Source organism: Anolis sagrei, chromosome 4 (genome assembly GCF_037176765.1).
Source record: "Anolis sagrei isolate rAnoSag1 chromosome 4, rAnoSag1.mat, whole genome shotgun sequence".
NCBI classification, from domain to species: domain Eukaryota; kingdom Metazoa; phylum Chordata; class Lepidosauria; order Squamata; family Dactyloidae; genus Anolis; species Anolis sagrei.
In genome coordinates, this window is record NC_090024.1 from 34,266,169 (window position 1) to 34,282,883 (window position 16,715).

General features: G+C 41.1%; 1 protein-coding gene across 3 annotated transcripts; it reads left to right on the forward strand.

Annotated features, from left to right (window-relative positions):
• Positions 1 to 3,237: 3,237 nt before the first annotated feature.
• On the forward strand, positions 3,238 to 11,097 carry RBM12B (RNA binding motif protein 12B). Of its 3 annotated transcripts, none has more exons than XM_060775600.2 (3): positions 3,238 to 3,491; positions 7,613 to 7,658; positions 8,226 to 11,097. In XM_060775600.2, the coding sequence occupies exon 3, from the start codon at positions 8,254 to 8,256 to the stop codon at positions 10,501 to 10,503; it is 2,250 nt and encodes a 749-aa protein (XP_060631583.2). In that variant the 5' UTR covers positions 3,238 to 3,491; positions 7,613 to 7,658; positions 8,226 to 8,253; the 3' UTR covers positions 10,504 to 11,097. The 3 variants fall into 3 exon arrangements, with proteins under 3 accessions (XP_060631583.2, XP_060631584.2, XP_060631582.2); XM_060775601.2 differs by having other exon boundaries at positions 3,238 to 3,390; XM_060775599.2 differs by lacking the exon at positions 3,238 to 3,491 and having other exon boundaries at positions 3,509 to 7,658.
• Positions 11,098 to 16,715: the final 5,618 nt, after the last annotated feature.

The window sequence follows — 16,715 nt, forward strand, 5'->3', positions numbered from 1 at the left end:
CAAACCTATGATACTGTATCTCTCTCTGTGTGTGATTAATATATATCTATATAAGATCGTCCGGGGAGGCCCTGCTCTCGGTCCGCCTGCGTCACAAGCACGGTTGGCGGGGGCGAGGGACAGGGCCTTCTCGGTGGTGGCCCCTCGGCTATGGAATGCCCTACCTGTAGACATCAGACAGGCCCCTTCGCTGCTGGCGTTTCGGAAGAAGGTTAAGACTTGGCTCTACGAGCAAGCCTTTGCCTAAACAGTGCAACTGAACACAGGAAGACGGTAAAATTGAACATAGGAATGGCACAAGGATTATGAAAATGGATTTTGCTTTGTTATCGAGGCGTCATGAATTGACAATAATTGTTGATTTTGTTGTTGAGTATGATGTGTTTTTAACTGTTTATTGTTGTGATAACCTGCATTGTGTAAACCGCATTGAGTTGCCTAATTAGGCTGAAAAATGCGGTATAGAAATAAAGCAAATAAATAAATATATATATATATCTATGGCTGGATGGCTCTTTGTCAGGAGGGCTCTGATTACGTTTTCTTGCCCTGGTGAAGGGAGTTGGACTGGATCGCCTTAAGACAGCATTTCTGTTGGTCATGGGTGTTCTCTGTGGGAAGTTTGGCCCAATTCTCTCGTTGGTGTGCTTCAGAATGCTCTTTGATTGTAGGTGAACTATAAATCCCAGTAACTACAACCTCCAAATGTCAGGGTCTATTTCACCCAAACTCCATCTGTATTCATATTCGTGCCAAGTTTGGTTCAGATCCATCATTGTTTGAGTCCACAGTGCTCTCTGGATGTAGGTGAACTACAACTCCCAAACTCAAGGTCAATGCCCATCAAAGCCTTCCAGTATTTTCTGTTGGTCATGGGAGTTCTGTGTGCCATGTTTGGTTCAATTTCATTTTTGGTGGAGTTTAGAATGCTCTTTGATTGTAGGTGAACTATAAATCCCAGCAACTACAACTCCGAAATGACAAAATCATAATTTTTGAGTGATGGTCACTCCTTGTGTTGTGAGACGTTTTGTTGCCAAATTTGGTGGGATTTCACTCATTGGTTCTTTTGTTTTTAAGGTACTCATTATGCACAGAGCATTTATATATATATAGATTGGCATAGGGTGGGCAAATATAAAATATGAGGGACGTGGTAGTCTGCAGCAGTGGAATAGTAGCATGTAAATAAATTACTCTGTGTTCCTGGGTTGTAAACGTCATTTTCTATCATTTTAAAAAAGTTAATTAAACTGCAAACACTTTCCCCCCAGGCAGGAAGCAGCTAGGCCTTGAAGCTGCAAGGTCATTCAATGCTATTCCGCCTGTGGAATGCGCTTCCAATTGAAATAAGATCGGCTACTTCTCTCCTCGCTTTCAGGAAGAAATTGAAGTTGTGGTTTTGTGACCAGGCCATTCTATCATTTAAAAAAAGTTAATTAAACTGCAAACACTTTTCCCCCAGGCAGGAAGCAGCTAGGCCTTGAAGCTGCAAGGTCATTCAATGCTATTCTGCCTGGCTTTCAGGAAGAAATTGAAGTCGTGATTTTGGGACCAGGCCTTTGGACAACAGACACAATTCATCACTTTGATTGGAAAATGACTGGAAAGATAATACAGCTGATGATAAAGGTGCACAGGAGAAAAGGAAGAGGGAAGGAACAAAGAAAATGTATAGTTCTCTATATAAAAACAGCTCAAAAGGAAACGCCTGGCTGAGCCGTGACCGGAGACGACCAAAGAGGTAGAAATTAATGTGGACAGCAATAAGGATTTAAAAAAAGAGATGCCTTGCCAACATCCACCAGCCTGCTTCTAAAACATAAATGCCTACCTATCCGAACGCATCTCTTCCTATGAACCCTCCAGGAAGTTAAGATCATCTGAGGAGGCCTTGCACTCGATCCCGTCTGCTTCGCAAGCACGTTTGGCGGGGACAAGAGACAGGGCCTTCTCTGTGGTGGCCCCTTGGCTGTGGAACTCCCTGCCTAGGGATATTAGATCAGCCCCCTCCCTCCTGACCTTTCGTAAGAGAGTGAAAACCTGGCTCTTCGAGCAGGCATTCGGAACCCCGGAATAGTCAAGCTTGAGATGGAGAATGACCCAGGAATGGCCAAGACGATGAAACAGATGAGGATTGGAATGACAGGATATAGCTCTTTTTACATTGTTATTGCACTGTCTTTTTTGTCTAAATGCACTTAATTGTTTTTGCTTTTGTATTGTATTGATGGCATTGAATTGTGCCGATATGTAGACCGCCCTGAGTCGCCTGCGGGCTGATATGGGTGGGATATAAGTGATGTAAATAAATAAATAAATAAATAAATAAACTTGTATTGTCGAAGGCTTTCATGGCCAGAATCACTGGGTGGTTGTAGGTTTTTTCGGGCTATATGACCATGTTCTAGAGGCATTTCTCCTGACGTTTTGCCTGCATCTATGGCAACCATCCTCAGAGGTAGTGAGGTCTGTTGGAACTAGGAAAAAAGGATTTATATATCTGATGGAGTGGAGCTCCCGGTGGCGCAGTGGGTTAAAGCACTGAGCTTGTTGATCGAAAGGTCGCAGGTTCAATTCCGGGGAGCGGTGTGAGCTTCTGCTGTCAGCCCTAGTTTCTGCTAACCTAGCAGTTTGAAAACATGTAAATGTGAGTAGATCAATAGGTACCGCTCCGGCGGGAAGGTAATGGCGCTCCATGCAGTCATGCCGGCCACATGACCTTGGAGGTGTCTACGGACAACGCTGGCTCTTCAGCTTAGACATGGAGATGAGCACCACACCCCAGAGTCAGACATGACTGGACTTGATGTCAGGGGACTACCTTTACCTTTACCTATATCTGTTGGAACTAGGAAACTAGGAAAAATCAAGGTGGTCAGTTGAAACATTCACACCTAGCTCCAGCAGACAAGAGTCCTTTGTCTCACCCTGGTCATTCCACAGATATATAAACCCATTTTTCCTACTTCCAACAGACCTCACTACCTCTGAGGATGCTTGCCATAGATGCAGGCGAAACGCCTCTAGAACATGGCCATATAGCCCGAAAAAACCTACAACAACGCATAAATGGAACTACGGCCATCTTCCCGCCATGCGAGACCATTTCCTTTCTTCACGCACGCGCCCTTGCCACCCTACCGGAAGAAGGAGAAAAACGAAAGAGGTTGATTGGTGGCAGCTTCGACTTCCGGTCGAGTTCGCCTCTCGGCGCTTCCTGGAGGAGCCGCAGCTGCCTCACTGCGCATGCGCGGTCTCGGGGAAGCAACGGCCATTTTTTTTCTCTTGCTGAGGAGACGGCCGGCGCGGCTTTCTTTGAAAAGAAAAGGCGTCGCCGGAGCTCCGTTGGTGGTGGTGTTGGTGGCGGAGGAGGAGGTTATGTAAGAGGCACGTTGTGGTTTCCTTCGCCTTATCCCTCAGGGGAAAGAAACGGAGCCGAGGCGCCCGTTGCGAGGGGCTCGCTCGCTCCCTCGACCCGTCGCGGCCTGGTTAGTAAAAAGGCGGTTCCGCGCGCGGAGGGTGGGCGGCTCCGGTGAAAAGGGACCGCAAAGGATTTAGGGCTCTTCGTGGAACGTGACTCCAGGGTATGACGCCGCAGCTAAAAAGGCCAGCGCGGCTGTAGGCCTCGTCAATAGGAGCCTTGACGAAGGCAAGCCTCAGGCCTGTTCCGTTCTGCGTTGGCCAGGCCTCACCAGTTCTTGGCGCCACAAGTCAAGAAGGATATTGACCACAGGGAGCCCCCGGTGGCGCAGTGGGTTAAAGCACTGAGCTGCTGAGCTTGTTGATCGAAAGGTCGCAGGTTCGATTCCGGGGAGCGGCGTGAGCTTCCGCTGTCAGCCCTAGCTTCTGCCAACCTAGCAGTTCGAAAACATGCAAATGTGAGTAGATCAATAGGTACCGCTCCGGCGGGAAGGTAATGGCGCTCCATGCAGTCATGCCGGCCACATGACCTTGGAGGTGTCTACGGACAACGCTGGCTCTTCGGCTTAGAAATGGAGATGAGCACCACACCCCAGAGTCAGACATGACTGGACTTAATGTCAGGGGACTACCTTTACCATTTATTGACCTCCTTGGAATATGGTGTCTAGATCCAGGGAAGTCATGCTACCTCTCTATTCTACCTTGGTCAGACCACACCTGGAATCACACTTGTGTCCAGGTCAGGGGAGATGTTGGCATGCTGGAATATGTTCAGAGGAGGGCGACTTAAATGATCAAGGGTCTGGAGAACAAGCCCTATGAGGAGTGGCTTAAAGAGCTGGGCATGTTTAGCCCGAAGAAGAGAAGGCTGAGAGGAGACATGATGGCCATGTAGAAATATATGAGGGGTAGTCATAGAGAGGAGGGAGTAAGCTGATTTTCTGCTGCCCTGGAGACTAGGACACGAAACAGTGGCTTCAAACTACAGGAAAGGAGATTCCACCTGAACATGAGGAAGAACTTCCTGACTGAACGCTATTCAGCACTGGAACTCTGCCCCTAGGCTCCCTCTTTGGAGGCTTTTAAGCAGAGGCTGGATCTGTCTGGGGTACTTTGAATGTGATTTTCCTGCTTCTTGGCAGGGGGTTGAGACTGGATGGCCCACGAGGTCTCTTCCAACTCAATGATTCTATTATTCTACGTCCAGCTGGGAGCTGTCCCGAGAAAGGTGAGCAAAGGGATCCAAGGTCCTGTGAGGAATGGCTTAAAGAGCTGGGCCTGGAGAAAAGAAGTCTTGAGAAGGAGACATTAGAGCCACCTTTAAACATTTCGAAGGAATATCTGCTCTGGAGACTAGGGTGTGGTACAGTGGTTTCCCCTCGTGGTCAGCTGTGATTTGCACCTATGGTATATTCCTGCGCTCGCGCAGGCAGCAACAGAAAAGTCTCAAAACCAAATTTACAGTTATCTGGAGACTAGAGCATGGTACAGTGGATTCAAATGGTAGAAATGGGTATCCTCCTAAACATTAGGCAGAACTTCCTGATGGTAAGAGCACCTCAAGAGTGGAATACGGTGCCTCAGAGCATGGAGGAGTATTCTTCCCTGGTGGTTTTTATGTGGAGGATGGACAGAGATGCTTTGCTGGCATGTTCCTGCAGGGCAGAAGGGGGTTGGACTGGATGGTATTTGGGGTCTCTTCCAACATGATGTTTCTGTGGCCTCAGAAGTCCCTCCCAAGTTGTGGGTCCATCCTCCCTTGCCACGTTTCATTGGGTACGATGGTGACATCTGAGCTACTTTGAGGGCCCTTTGGGCCGGTTTTGTCTTCAGGTTGGAGGGGAAGGTTAGCTGATAGTCGTTTATTTTTGCACCAAGGCATTCCTGTCGAGCTATGGAATCTCCTCGCAGAAGTCGGTATATTCTTCAACAGTTGGGCATAAAATTAATTTCCCTCAGGCCTCCAAATAACAGAACATTATATGTTCTCCTGTGTGTGCTCGGTTCGCCATATGGGAATCTCTCGGAGTGTGCTGGATCAATCTGAAATGGTTTTCTTAGGAGCATGCTGCTGGATTTGACTGGAATATACAGAAACTGCAATGGTAAAACAACACAGGATTCTCCTTTTATTTAACCAAATGATTCTTGTATCTTGGAGGCTGCCTTGCCACTTTCCTAACCAATGTTTCCTTGGAAAAGAAATGGGCAGGCATGGTTGCTCAAGAAACCATGTTTTTTCCAATCTGAGCATAATCTGTAACTGTTGTTTTCTTGACTGGGTTGTGGAAGCCACTATGCCTGAATATCCCAGAATTCCGCCGTGCTCTTTGTTCCAGGTGAAAAATAGGATTCTCTTTGCAACAAACCACAGTTTGAAAAGATTAGAGGAGGTCTTGCTTTAGTAATGAACAAAGTTCAACGATAGGACTGCATTCACCCGTAATAACAGGAATCTTAACATTTGCATATAGGCAGGCATAAAAGGCTGGAAGTTTTCATTAGCCAGGAATATCTGTTCTGTGAATGTTTTACTTCGGACTTTCAAATAACACACATCATTTGGATCAAGCACACAAATAACTATTTGTTTCAGCTCCCTTCCCAACCCCTTGTCAGAGGCCCCATCTATACTGACCATTTAATATAGGTTCAAACTGGTATTGAAAAAAGTGATTGTGCTGTGCAGATGATTCCATAGGAAATGCTGGGACCAGTTTGAGGCCTGAATGCTTTGCACACTTTTATAGATCTTTGTTGTTTGGCTGCAGTTTGAAGCTAGCTCTGAACCACATTAAATGGTCAGTGTAGATGGGGCCAGAGTTTCAAGAGCTGTTACAGATGGTAACCCTGTTTGTTTACTCACAAGCAAGCACTGCTGAGTTCAATGATACAAGTATGTAGGTATAGGATCCCGGCCTTAACATATTTGATTTTTTTAATACTTTAGACTTCCTTACTTGCTTTTAAATAGGCAATCTGTTTTTGGTCTTCAGGGGTATTGAAAACTAACCTTGCATGCATGTTGTAACTAATTTTGTTGCACTTGTTGTCATAAGCTTGTATAGTGTCACAGTTGAGAAACTATAACAATGCTGTATTGAGTTTTTGAACCGTGGATTGTTAAGATCAATGGAAATGTTGCCATTGATTTCTCCATGATATAGCTTGGGCTTCTGGAAAGCAAATGGATTAAAACACTTCAAACTTGGGAAGATTAAAAAAAAAACCCAGTCCAGACTGATTTTATACAATGGCTTCAAGTGGGTATAATAGGTTTGTTCAAAGTATTATCCAAAAACGGAATATTTGAAGTCATAAGGCTAATAGTCTTCAGCTTTCTTGATCTTGTTTATCACTCACCACATGACTTGGGTTCTTGTATTAATTGTCTTTTAATAGGGCATTGATACTGAAATATTTTCTTGTAAACAGAGGACAGATGATTTAGATAATATTTAGTGAACTCAGTGGGACTTCCTTCCAGATAAACTTGCGTATGATTTGATCGCCATTTTCCATTACAGTCTTATGTATTTCTCGAAGCTTGTGAAAATACTGACACCATGAGGGGCACACATATATTTTATCAACGTTGTTAATACATTGTGGCATGCCCATGTTTTAAACTATGAAAATGTTTTAAGATTCTGCTGGATTCATGGTGTGATGACAATTTGAGAGGAAATTTGAGCGCATGTTATCAGTATAATTTTATAGGACTTCTGGTTTAGGGATTTTTCTTGCAACATAACCATCTTGGCAAGGCACATAACAATCTTTGCAAGGTGTTGATGAAAAATAAGCCACTGTCTTCAGAAGGACACAAATGAAAGAGGACTGGAAAAAATTTGTATTTTTTTAATGAGGCTTCATCTTTCAAGTGGTTCTTCGGTGCTTCAACAATGCTTGGATCTCTTGAAGAATAACCTAGAATTCTCATTACTTTTTGAAGTCATTCCAACACGAGAGTATAATGTCTTCCAAATCAAGATACAACTGGGATTCATTACCACTCATTTTTTGCATATATCTCTGGATTGAGAATGGATTTGCGCATAAAACAACTCATTTTTATTTCTCACTGGTTTCGTGCGACCGACTGGTTGAGGATATTCCACAATAATGACAATAAGATGTAAAGCTACTTTGTAGCAATTAATTATGTTTCATTTTCTTTCCACAGTTAAGTTGATTTCACAGAATTTATCAGACCTTTCAAGAAGAAACAGGTAAGCTTCTAGAAGCTTAACGCTTCTGTTGTCTCAGGTCAAGGTTTTTTCTTCCAAACTTGTAGCAGGAAAAGGAAGAGATATGGTTGGATCCTAATCACAGGAAAAAATTGAGGGGGAAAGGATAGATAAACTTCATCATGAGGAAGGCTGATTTACTGGTAGTGTGTGATGTGGTTTCATTTTTGTTTGGAAGTGCTGAGGCATCTTTTCCGGTTACGTTTTCTATGCTTTTGATACCAGACAGCAAAAATACGGAATAGGGGTTATTTAATCTCTGATGGATTATAGCGTAGTGTGAAAGCTTTCGTATAGTTAGTCATAGTTAGAGCGACTGAAATTATTGCTTTAATGATTGGGATTACTGGTAGAACAGTCCAGTGCTGTAGACTGAGATGTTAATTGTTAGCACGTGTAGAGAAGTAATAGGCCTCTCGTGGTTCCATACGAAGGAGTTTTCCATTTTGAATACTTTAATCAAGTATACTGTCAAATAGTATAGCTTGAAATACAGCACTTTCCCAGTGTAATTAAGGCTTGTTGTCATGTATATCTTTTTGTCCACAGGTCATTTTTTCTGTGGGTTGAACTCAGAATGGCTGTAGTCATCCGTTTACAGGGGCTTCCTGTTGTTGCGGGTCCTGCAGATATTCGCCGTTTCTTATCAGGATTGAATATTCCTGATGGAGGTGTACATATCACTGGAGGAGAAAAGGGAGAAGCTTTTGTTATATTTGAAACAGATGAAGATGCACGGCAAGCAATGAATTGTTCAGGGGGATATGTTAAAAATTCACGTATTGAGCTTTTTCTCAGCAGCAAAACAGAAATGCAGTACATGATAGAACTCAATAAGAAAAGATTTGATCGCAGTAGAAGAGAAACAATTGAATCTAGATGGACACCTTCTAATAACTCTGGTGTTTCTTCGAATATGGCTGCAGCCATAAGTAAAGGAATTGGCAGATCTGGCTATGATTCTAAAGATCCATTTGAGGACAGGCTTCATTCAAATGGCTCTCGTAATAGCAATACAAATCTTTCAAAATTAAGTCATAATCATCCTAGGAGTAAATTAAGTCAGATAACTTACTCATCAAAGAAATCTAATTCTGATAATTTGTACTTATTCATACGTGGTATGCCTTACACTGCAATGGAAGATGACGTACTTACTTTCTTTGCTGGTTTACAAGTGGATGGTGTGATCATGTTCAAAACCAATGGGTCAAACAATGGAGATGGTCTGGTGAAATTTGCTACACCAACTGATGCCACAAGAGGGTTGCAACGTGATAGACAGTATATGGGCAACAGATTTATAGAAATACATCGCTCTAATGAAGGGACATGGATTAAGGGCCTTGAAAAAGAAGGATTACAAATGCATCAGGCTTTCAGTGATGAACAGTTTCCTCGTGATTTGAATAAAGAAAGAGACCCAGACTACCAGTCCTCAAGAAGGCATACCCGTTCAAAGTCTCCTCTGCGGCGGGTTGTGGCACATACCCTTTCAAGATCTCCAAGGAGAATGATGACACATGCCCATTCAAGATCTCCTCCAAAGAGGATTGTGGCACATACCTTGAGGTCTCCCCCAAGAAGTGTTACAACACACAGCCATTCAAGGTCTCCACCAAGGAGGGTTATGTCACGCACCCATTCAAGGTCTCCACCAAGGAGGATTACAGCACGCTCCCGTTCACCTATATCTGGTTCAACCCAGTCTTATTCACCTCATAACAGGGAACATTATATACATGTCAAAAATTTGCCATTTCTTATTGAGAAGAGAGAATTGAGAGAATTCTTTGAAGACATAGATATACTTAGCAATCAAATTACATTCCTTAAGATACCTGGTAATAAAACATACAAAGATGCAGTTGTGATGTTCAACTCAATGAGAGCCTATTCTTCTGCACTAGGTTATCACAAGCACCTTCTTCGTGGACAAGAAATTTTACTTTTCCCCATTTCCAAAGAAGCAGTGATGGAGCTTGCGGGATTTTCTGAAACTAAAAAATCCCCAGAAAGACATTACCTTGCAAATGAGAAATGTGACTGGGATAGATATTCTGATCCAAAAACATGTGTATATGTAAGAAACTTTCCATATGATGTGACAAATGGTGAAGTCCAGAAGTTTTTTGCAGGATTTTATATTGATGAACATGACGTTCATTTGCTTTATGATGACAAAGGAAATGGACTGGGAGAAGCATTGGTCAAGTTCAGAACTGAAGGTGATGCTTTGAGAGCTGAAAGCTTAAATCGCTGTCGGTATTGGGGAGCAGAGGTACTTGTGAGATGTATATCTGAGAAGCAAATGCAAGAATTTGGTATTAATGTTTCACCAGTATCAGATGAAAAGGTGCAGGATCATATTCGTCCATATGAAAGAGGTCAACATGCTTACACAACTGTCTCGCGTGGATCATCTATAAAGCATCCATCTGATTATAGACATTCATCTAGTGATTTTATCACCATATCTGATAAATCTAGAGATTCTGCTCCATTTACAGATTTTGGTGAAGATGTTCATGGAAATTTTCCAGGTGGACGCTTTTTGTCAGATTCTAATTTCAGTGGTAGTTCTAATCACTTCACTCTGATTAAATTAAAGAATATACCATTTAGAGCAGCACCAAATGAAATTCTGGATTTTTTTCATGGGTATAAGATTATTCCAGAATCTCTTTCTATCCAACACAACCAATATGGATTGCCTTCTGGTGAAGCTGTTATCGCCTTAGTAAATTATAATGAAGCCATGGCAGCTGTTAATGAATTAAATGATAGGCCAATTGGCGAACGCAAAATTAGGTTAACCTTGGTATAGATGAAAAGATGGCCAGAGTGAATGAATTTGAAGACATGCTAGATAAGTGAGTGGATAATATTGAATGGAGGAGGTGGAAGATAATGGAAGAGAGTAGAGAAATGTGGTCATAGATGGTATGCATATATTAATTGTATAAATCCACTCACAAAGCAAAATATAATATCAATTAAAATATACATAAGAAAGATGAAGAGATGGCCATGAAGCAGCTTTAAGATATCTGCATTGTTAATGTTGAGAAATGACATTTTCACATAGAAAAAAGTTTACTATTTGACTGTTTAAAACATTATTGGCCGTTATTGGTTGGGTTATTTGTAGACAATTTTGGATCACCTTGGTAGTTCATGAAAACATGACTTTGAAAGTATTTTGTTTTTATCCTATAATTGCATGCATATGTCTAACTTGTCTTTATTATTTTAGTATAGCTGCACTTGGAGCTAAAAAAATGTTTTCCTGTGTATGTTAACAAGAAGATCCACAGTTTTTCTTGAATTTTTGACCATTTTTTATGTTCAGTGGTATTTTGAGTACCCTTTTAATGCCTGTTCAACATTTCTTTTAAAATAAAAATGTATTAATTGAAAATTGTCTTTATTTTTATTTGGTACAATCTGGAATCTTAAGAACCAGGGCTGCATTTTGATAGGGAATATATCCCATATTCGCCTGTGTAGCACTTGCAGAATATGCTCTAACAGAGGAAAAACATTGTAAGATAACATAGGATATACATTTTTTTTGCACTGTGTAGTTCTTCTGTGCAATTCGTAGCGGATGACCTGAAACAGGTTTCCAGAATTTTGTTGCTTTGAGAAGAAAATTGAGTAGTTTTAAAAATCACCATAGAATAAATAGTTTAGTTATAGGAAGGGTTTATGGAGAAATGAGCACAGGGGAAAATGTTTTACTACTACAAAATACACAAAGAACCTGGAGTCTGTGTAAAGGGAATTCAAATTTTCTTTCTATAGATTCAATAGCACAGTAGCTTTGTATTGATAAGCCTAAGTGATTTTTAAGAAAGCTTATCAAACCCTTCTTAGACTATCCTTTCCTATCCAGCCTGTCTGTTCCAAGATATTACTTCAAAATGTGTGTACCTTTTTACCTTGAAAGATGAAAAAAATGCCTATATGTGGTGTAGCTTTTGAAAGGACTTTGTTTTCTCAGTATATTTAGTTTCAGTATTGTTACGAGATGACTGGATATGCAGGCTATTTTATCCATGCATATTTCTATGCATTTATTGGTGGATATTCCAGAAGTTGTGGAAGTAATAAGTTATTAAATTTGTGATTCTTAAATTACCTATTGTTTGTATTGTTTGTCTTGACTGCCACAATATAAAAATACAGTGAAATGTGAAGACAAAAATAGCACTCCAGTGAAGTTTTATTTTCATTTGGTTCAGCAGCAGTATTCCACACATATGTATCCCTGTCACTTCAGTTACTCTTTTAGGTATGGAGTTATGGATGTAATTTTAAAACTACGAAGCTCTGGGATAGCTGAACCTCTAGGACAGTGATTCTAAGCCTATGGGTCCCCAGGTGTTTTGGTGTACAACTCTCAAAAATCCCAGCCAGTTTACCAACTATTAGAATTTCTGGGAGTTGAAGGCCAAACATCTGGGGACCCACAGGTTGAGAACCACTGCTCTAGGATTTCGCTGCCTTACCCTTGTAAACCGTTTGAAAATCAGGCATGTGAAAAAAAACCCACTCCCCCTTGATCTGTTGTACCTTGCTCTTAAATGATGTCTCTTGTGAAGTGGGATGTTATCTGTAAATGTTTATGTGAAAAAGAAATGGTTACTCTTAAGTCGCCACAAATATTTTTATGGCATTTGTTGCAGAAGGCTAACAGGACTATCATCTGCTTGCTCAAAACTGTTCTTTAAAACAGTTGCTCTTATAATATTATTTCATTGATAACAATCTATTTTATGTGTATAATGGGTTTAAAGAACCTCAAAACCTTAAAGGCTTATCTTAAAAAAACACTATGAAACTTATACTATTGAAGGTGCGCGCGCACACACACAATGGCTTTGAAATACTTTTCATCTTGATTTTTGTTTACCTTTCCTTATTCCTGCACTCTGAGGAAGTGGTGTATATGTGGGCATAGCCATCACTACATGCAGCTAAGGATAACATATTACCACCCTGAATTGTAGTGTTATAAAAGCTCATAATTGTATTCTAAATTAAATATTCTTAGTACCATATACATTATTTAAATGGGTTTCCTATATAGCTAGAGGAGCATTGAAACTTTAGTATCCAGCGTTTTTAAGATCCCTGATGGTGCAGTGGGCTAAAGCACTGACCTGCTGAACTTGCTGACCAAAAGGTCACAGGTTTGAATCTGGGGAGCGGCGTGAGTTCCTGCTGTCAGCCCCAGCTACTGCCAACCTAGCAGTTTGAAAATATGCAAATGTGAGTAGATCAATAGGTATTGCTCCAGCTGGAAGGTAACGGCACTCCATACAGTCATGCCGGCCACATGACCTTGGAGGTGTCTACAGACAATGCCGGTTCTTCGGCTTAGCAATGGAGATGAGCACCAACCCCCAGAGTTGGACACTACTGGACTTAATGTCAGGGGAAAACCTTTACCTTTAATTAAGAAATATGTATGGTCTTGCTTTGGATTGTTTTTTAGGCTCAAAACAATCTATGCGTAATGTCAAAGTGTATTATCAAGAGAACATAAAATATTCTATTTGCCAAAATCCCCAGTACAAAGCTCAATTCAGTGGTACACAGAAATCAAAAGGAGCAACCGCTCTCAAACATAACAGTTCTGGGTTTGGATAGGGATTCCACTGAGTATAGGCTTCAGGGATATATTCAATGCAAAAAGTCATATAAACCAAGTAAGTATAGAGTCATGAGGCTATATGTAAGCTGAAGACAATAATGGAGATGAAGCGTCACTCTCAAAACAATCTTCATGGAAAAGATCCAGCTCAAGTCCAGTGAAAAATGGAGCACTGCTTCTCAGAATAAGTCTTCAAAGAAAAGTCCCAATGGCATTCTTTAACAGGGGTGCCCGGGTATTTTTGTACCCTGTTTCGGGGAAAGAGATCCCCTTCTTCAGGAGTTGAAGTAATCAGCAACTCTAGACTCTTATATCATGCCAGATAGTATTTACAACAAATGACTCTGCTAGTAGTACATTCACACTGCGAGACTACTACTAGCAGAGTACTAGAGTTGCTGATTACTTCAACTCCTGAAGAAGGGGATCTCTTTCCCCGAAACAGGGTACAAAAATACCCGGGCACCCCTGTTAAAGAATGCCATTGGGACTTTTCTTTGAAGACTTATTTTGAGAAGCAGTGCTCCATTTTTCACTGGACTTGAGCTGGATCTTTTCCATGAAGATTGTTTTGAGAGTGACGCTTCATCTCCATTATTGTCTTCAGCTTACATATAGCCTCATGACTCTATACTTACTTGGTTTATATGACTTTTTGCATTGAATATATCCCTGAAGCCTATACTCAGTGGAATCCCTATCCAAACCCAGAACTGTTATGTTTGAGAGCGGTTGCTCCTTTTGATTTCTGTGTACCACTGAATTGAGCTTTGTACTGGGGATTTTGGTAAATAGAATATTTTATGTTCTCTTGATAATACACTTTGACATTACGCATAGATTGTTTTGTGTTTGTACTGATATCTTACAAGTACTCTGGGATATTGTGTAGTTGTTTTTTAGGCTGCCACATTACATTTTGCTGTAACTACAAAGGACATGGATACATAAAATAAATGAGGGGTGAGTTAAGTAGTTAGTTAAGGTAATAGACGGGTATTGCATAGTTTGCTTATCCTGAGCTTTGTTTTCCGTTTAATTTGAATAATCAGTATAGTCCAATCAAAAGTGACTTTAACTTAATATTCAGAATTCTCCTGAGTTTAAGCAATGCGAGGGAGATTGGATAGCATATTCATCCAGCATCCTGCAGTCCATTATTTTGTATTGCAAATCATGTCTGATACAGATCTGCATGTTTTAATAAGCAGAATGATGATGATGCAATAAGGTTAAGCTAAACTATTCCTTATTGGCCATGTATGCTACAGAATGAAGGTGGTTTTCTCTTGGCTAGAGGAGAATACACACAACCTGGGTTTCTTCCACCACTTTCCAGTAACAGGTGGAAAGAACAATGTCTGAAACAGGCTTTGTTGACTCCTCCTTTTCAACCACCTTAAGAGACCAATTCTTCCTTCTGCCTGGCTTGCCTCATGTGTTGTTGACGTCCGATTAGATCTATAATCTTGCTTTCTTTTCCTCTCATTTCATAGATAGGATTATTTACAAACCCTCTTGCTGGGACCTACTCATTGGAGATCCCAGTCCTACAATGAAGATTCTGATAAGGTTGTCTTCTGCTCATAGTTGCAAAAGAAAGGCAGAATCTTGTATTCATTCCTCTGAAGATTCAGATTGTGATTCCAGTATTCATTTCTTACTCCTAGGAGGACCCACATGAGTTAAGAATGTGAAGAAGGGAGGAATGGTTGGAATCATGGTTCCACTCAAGATAAAACTACTGTATATTTCATTCTGAGGATTTCGTTCCCATTGTCAAAACAGTGTTGGGGTTTTCCTCATCTAAGGCTGACCTTAATGTCCACTACTAGAAGACTGAGCTGAATGAGAGGAGTTCTTTAGTCCTAAGTCAACAAGTCTTCTGCGAGAGAGATCTTTTTCATCAGTCTTTCTACAACTAGTAAAGTCAGAATTGACTTCCCCTCTGGAGGCTCAGAAGTTTTATTCATCACATAAACTTGCTATCGAGGAGTTTAAGGTACCGTTGTGAATTCATTTGGCACCTCCTTGGTTTCAGGGCCTTGGCCCAAAAGGTTTTTTTCAAGGAGGCTGAAGAAAAGCAAACAGAACTTTTTTTGAAGAAGGCACTTTAGGCAGTAGCTTTGGCAATCACTGCTTCATCAGCTAATTCACTATTTATACATGCCATGCTGTATAAATAGTGGACATACTGCAGGGGGAAGACTTGTATTACAAACTCTTAGATTTTTTTCAAGATTTACAGGACTCTTCAGTTTGTGGCAGGTGTTACCCAAGACTTCCTTGCCTTTGCAGCAAAATCTGTGGTGTTATAAGATGGCTAGATGCTCTACCTGACTTAAGCATTGGGACGTGGATGCACATTCTAGGAATAAATTGAGAACAATACATTTAAAAGCATTATTCTAGAAACTAGGGACAAGAAGCAGGAAATAACCATTATGACTAAAAAAGGGAATAGGAACATTTAATCTAAGAGGTCCTTTTAGTCATTTTCCTTTCATCACAAGGTTTTAACAGTTCAAGGGATCTTTGTTTCTTCAGGCCAGTCTGGCCACAGGCTGAATGTGGCCCCGCAAGGTCATTTACCAGGCCCCCGCCCCAAACTTTAGACTTAGGCTTGTCCTAAGTCTGAAACAATTTGAAAAAAAAATCACAACAATCCTACGAGGGTTGAATGAAAAATAATGCCTCAACCTTCGTACCTTAACAGATGGCGGTACTGGTATGCGGCATGTATTGGCTTGTTCAGTAGACTCTCCTCTACAATTCCATTTTGGCGGGAAGCCTTAGCATTGAACAATTGTGTTGTTAAAGTGCGAAGTATGGAACCCTGCACAGATAGTCAGTCAATGTGACTTAAGCAACATGCAGTTATTGAATTCTTCACAGTGGAAGGTGTCACCCCAAAGGAGGTTCATCAGAGAATGCAAGCTGTTTATGGTGATTGTGTTGATGCGAGTACTATGTGTCATTGGGTGAGTAAGTTTAAAGATGTTGAGGTGGGAAAATCTGACTTGTGCGACAAACAGAATTGGACGTCCTGTGACAGCAACCACTAAGTTTCACAAGCAAAATGTTGACAGATTGATTCAGGACGATTCTTATTGAAATATTGGTAAGTTTATGTTGGTTAAAATTGTTCATTTTAAGTATTGTTAATATTGTAATTTGCATAGGCATTTGTTTGTTTCCCCCCAAATCTATAGTCTGCCCCCCCCCAGCAGTCAGCGACTGTGAATTGGCCCTCTGCTCAAAACGTTTGATGACCCCTGCCCTGAAGAATGGAGGCAGAAGTTCTGATGTTAAGGTACCTCCAGTGGAAGGCATGATTCTCTTTAACAACCAGAGAGATGGATCTTGTAATATGCCAC

Coding starts and splice junctions, on each gene's coding strand:
- RBM12B (XM_060775599.2), top strand. CDS start 7,591: ATGTTTCATTTTCTTTCCACAGTTAAGTTGATTTCACAGAATTTATCA. Junction 7,659..8,225: donor GACCTTTCAAGAAGAAACAG/GTAAGCTTCTAG, acceptor TTTTGTCCACAG/GTCATTTTTTCTGTGGGTTG.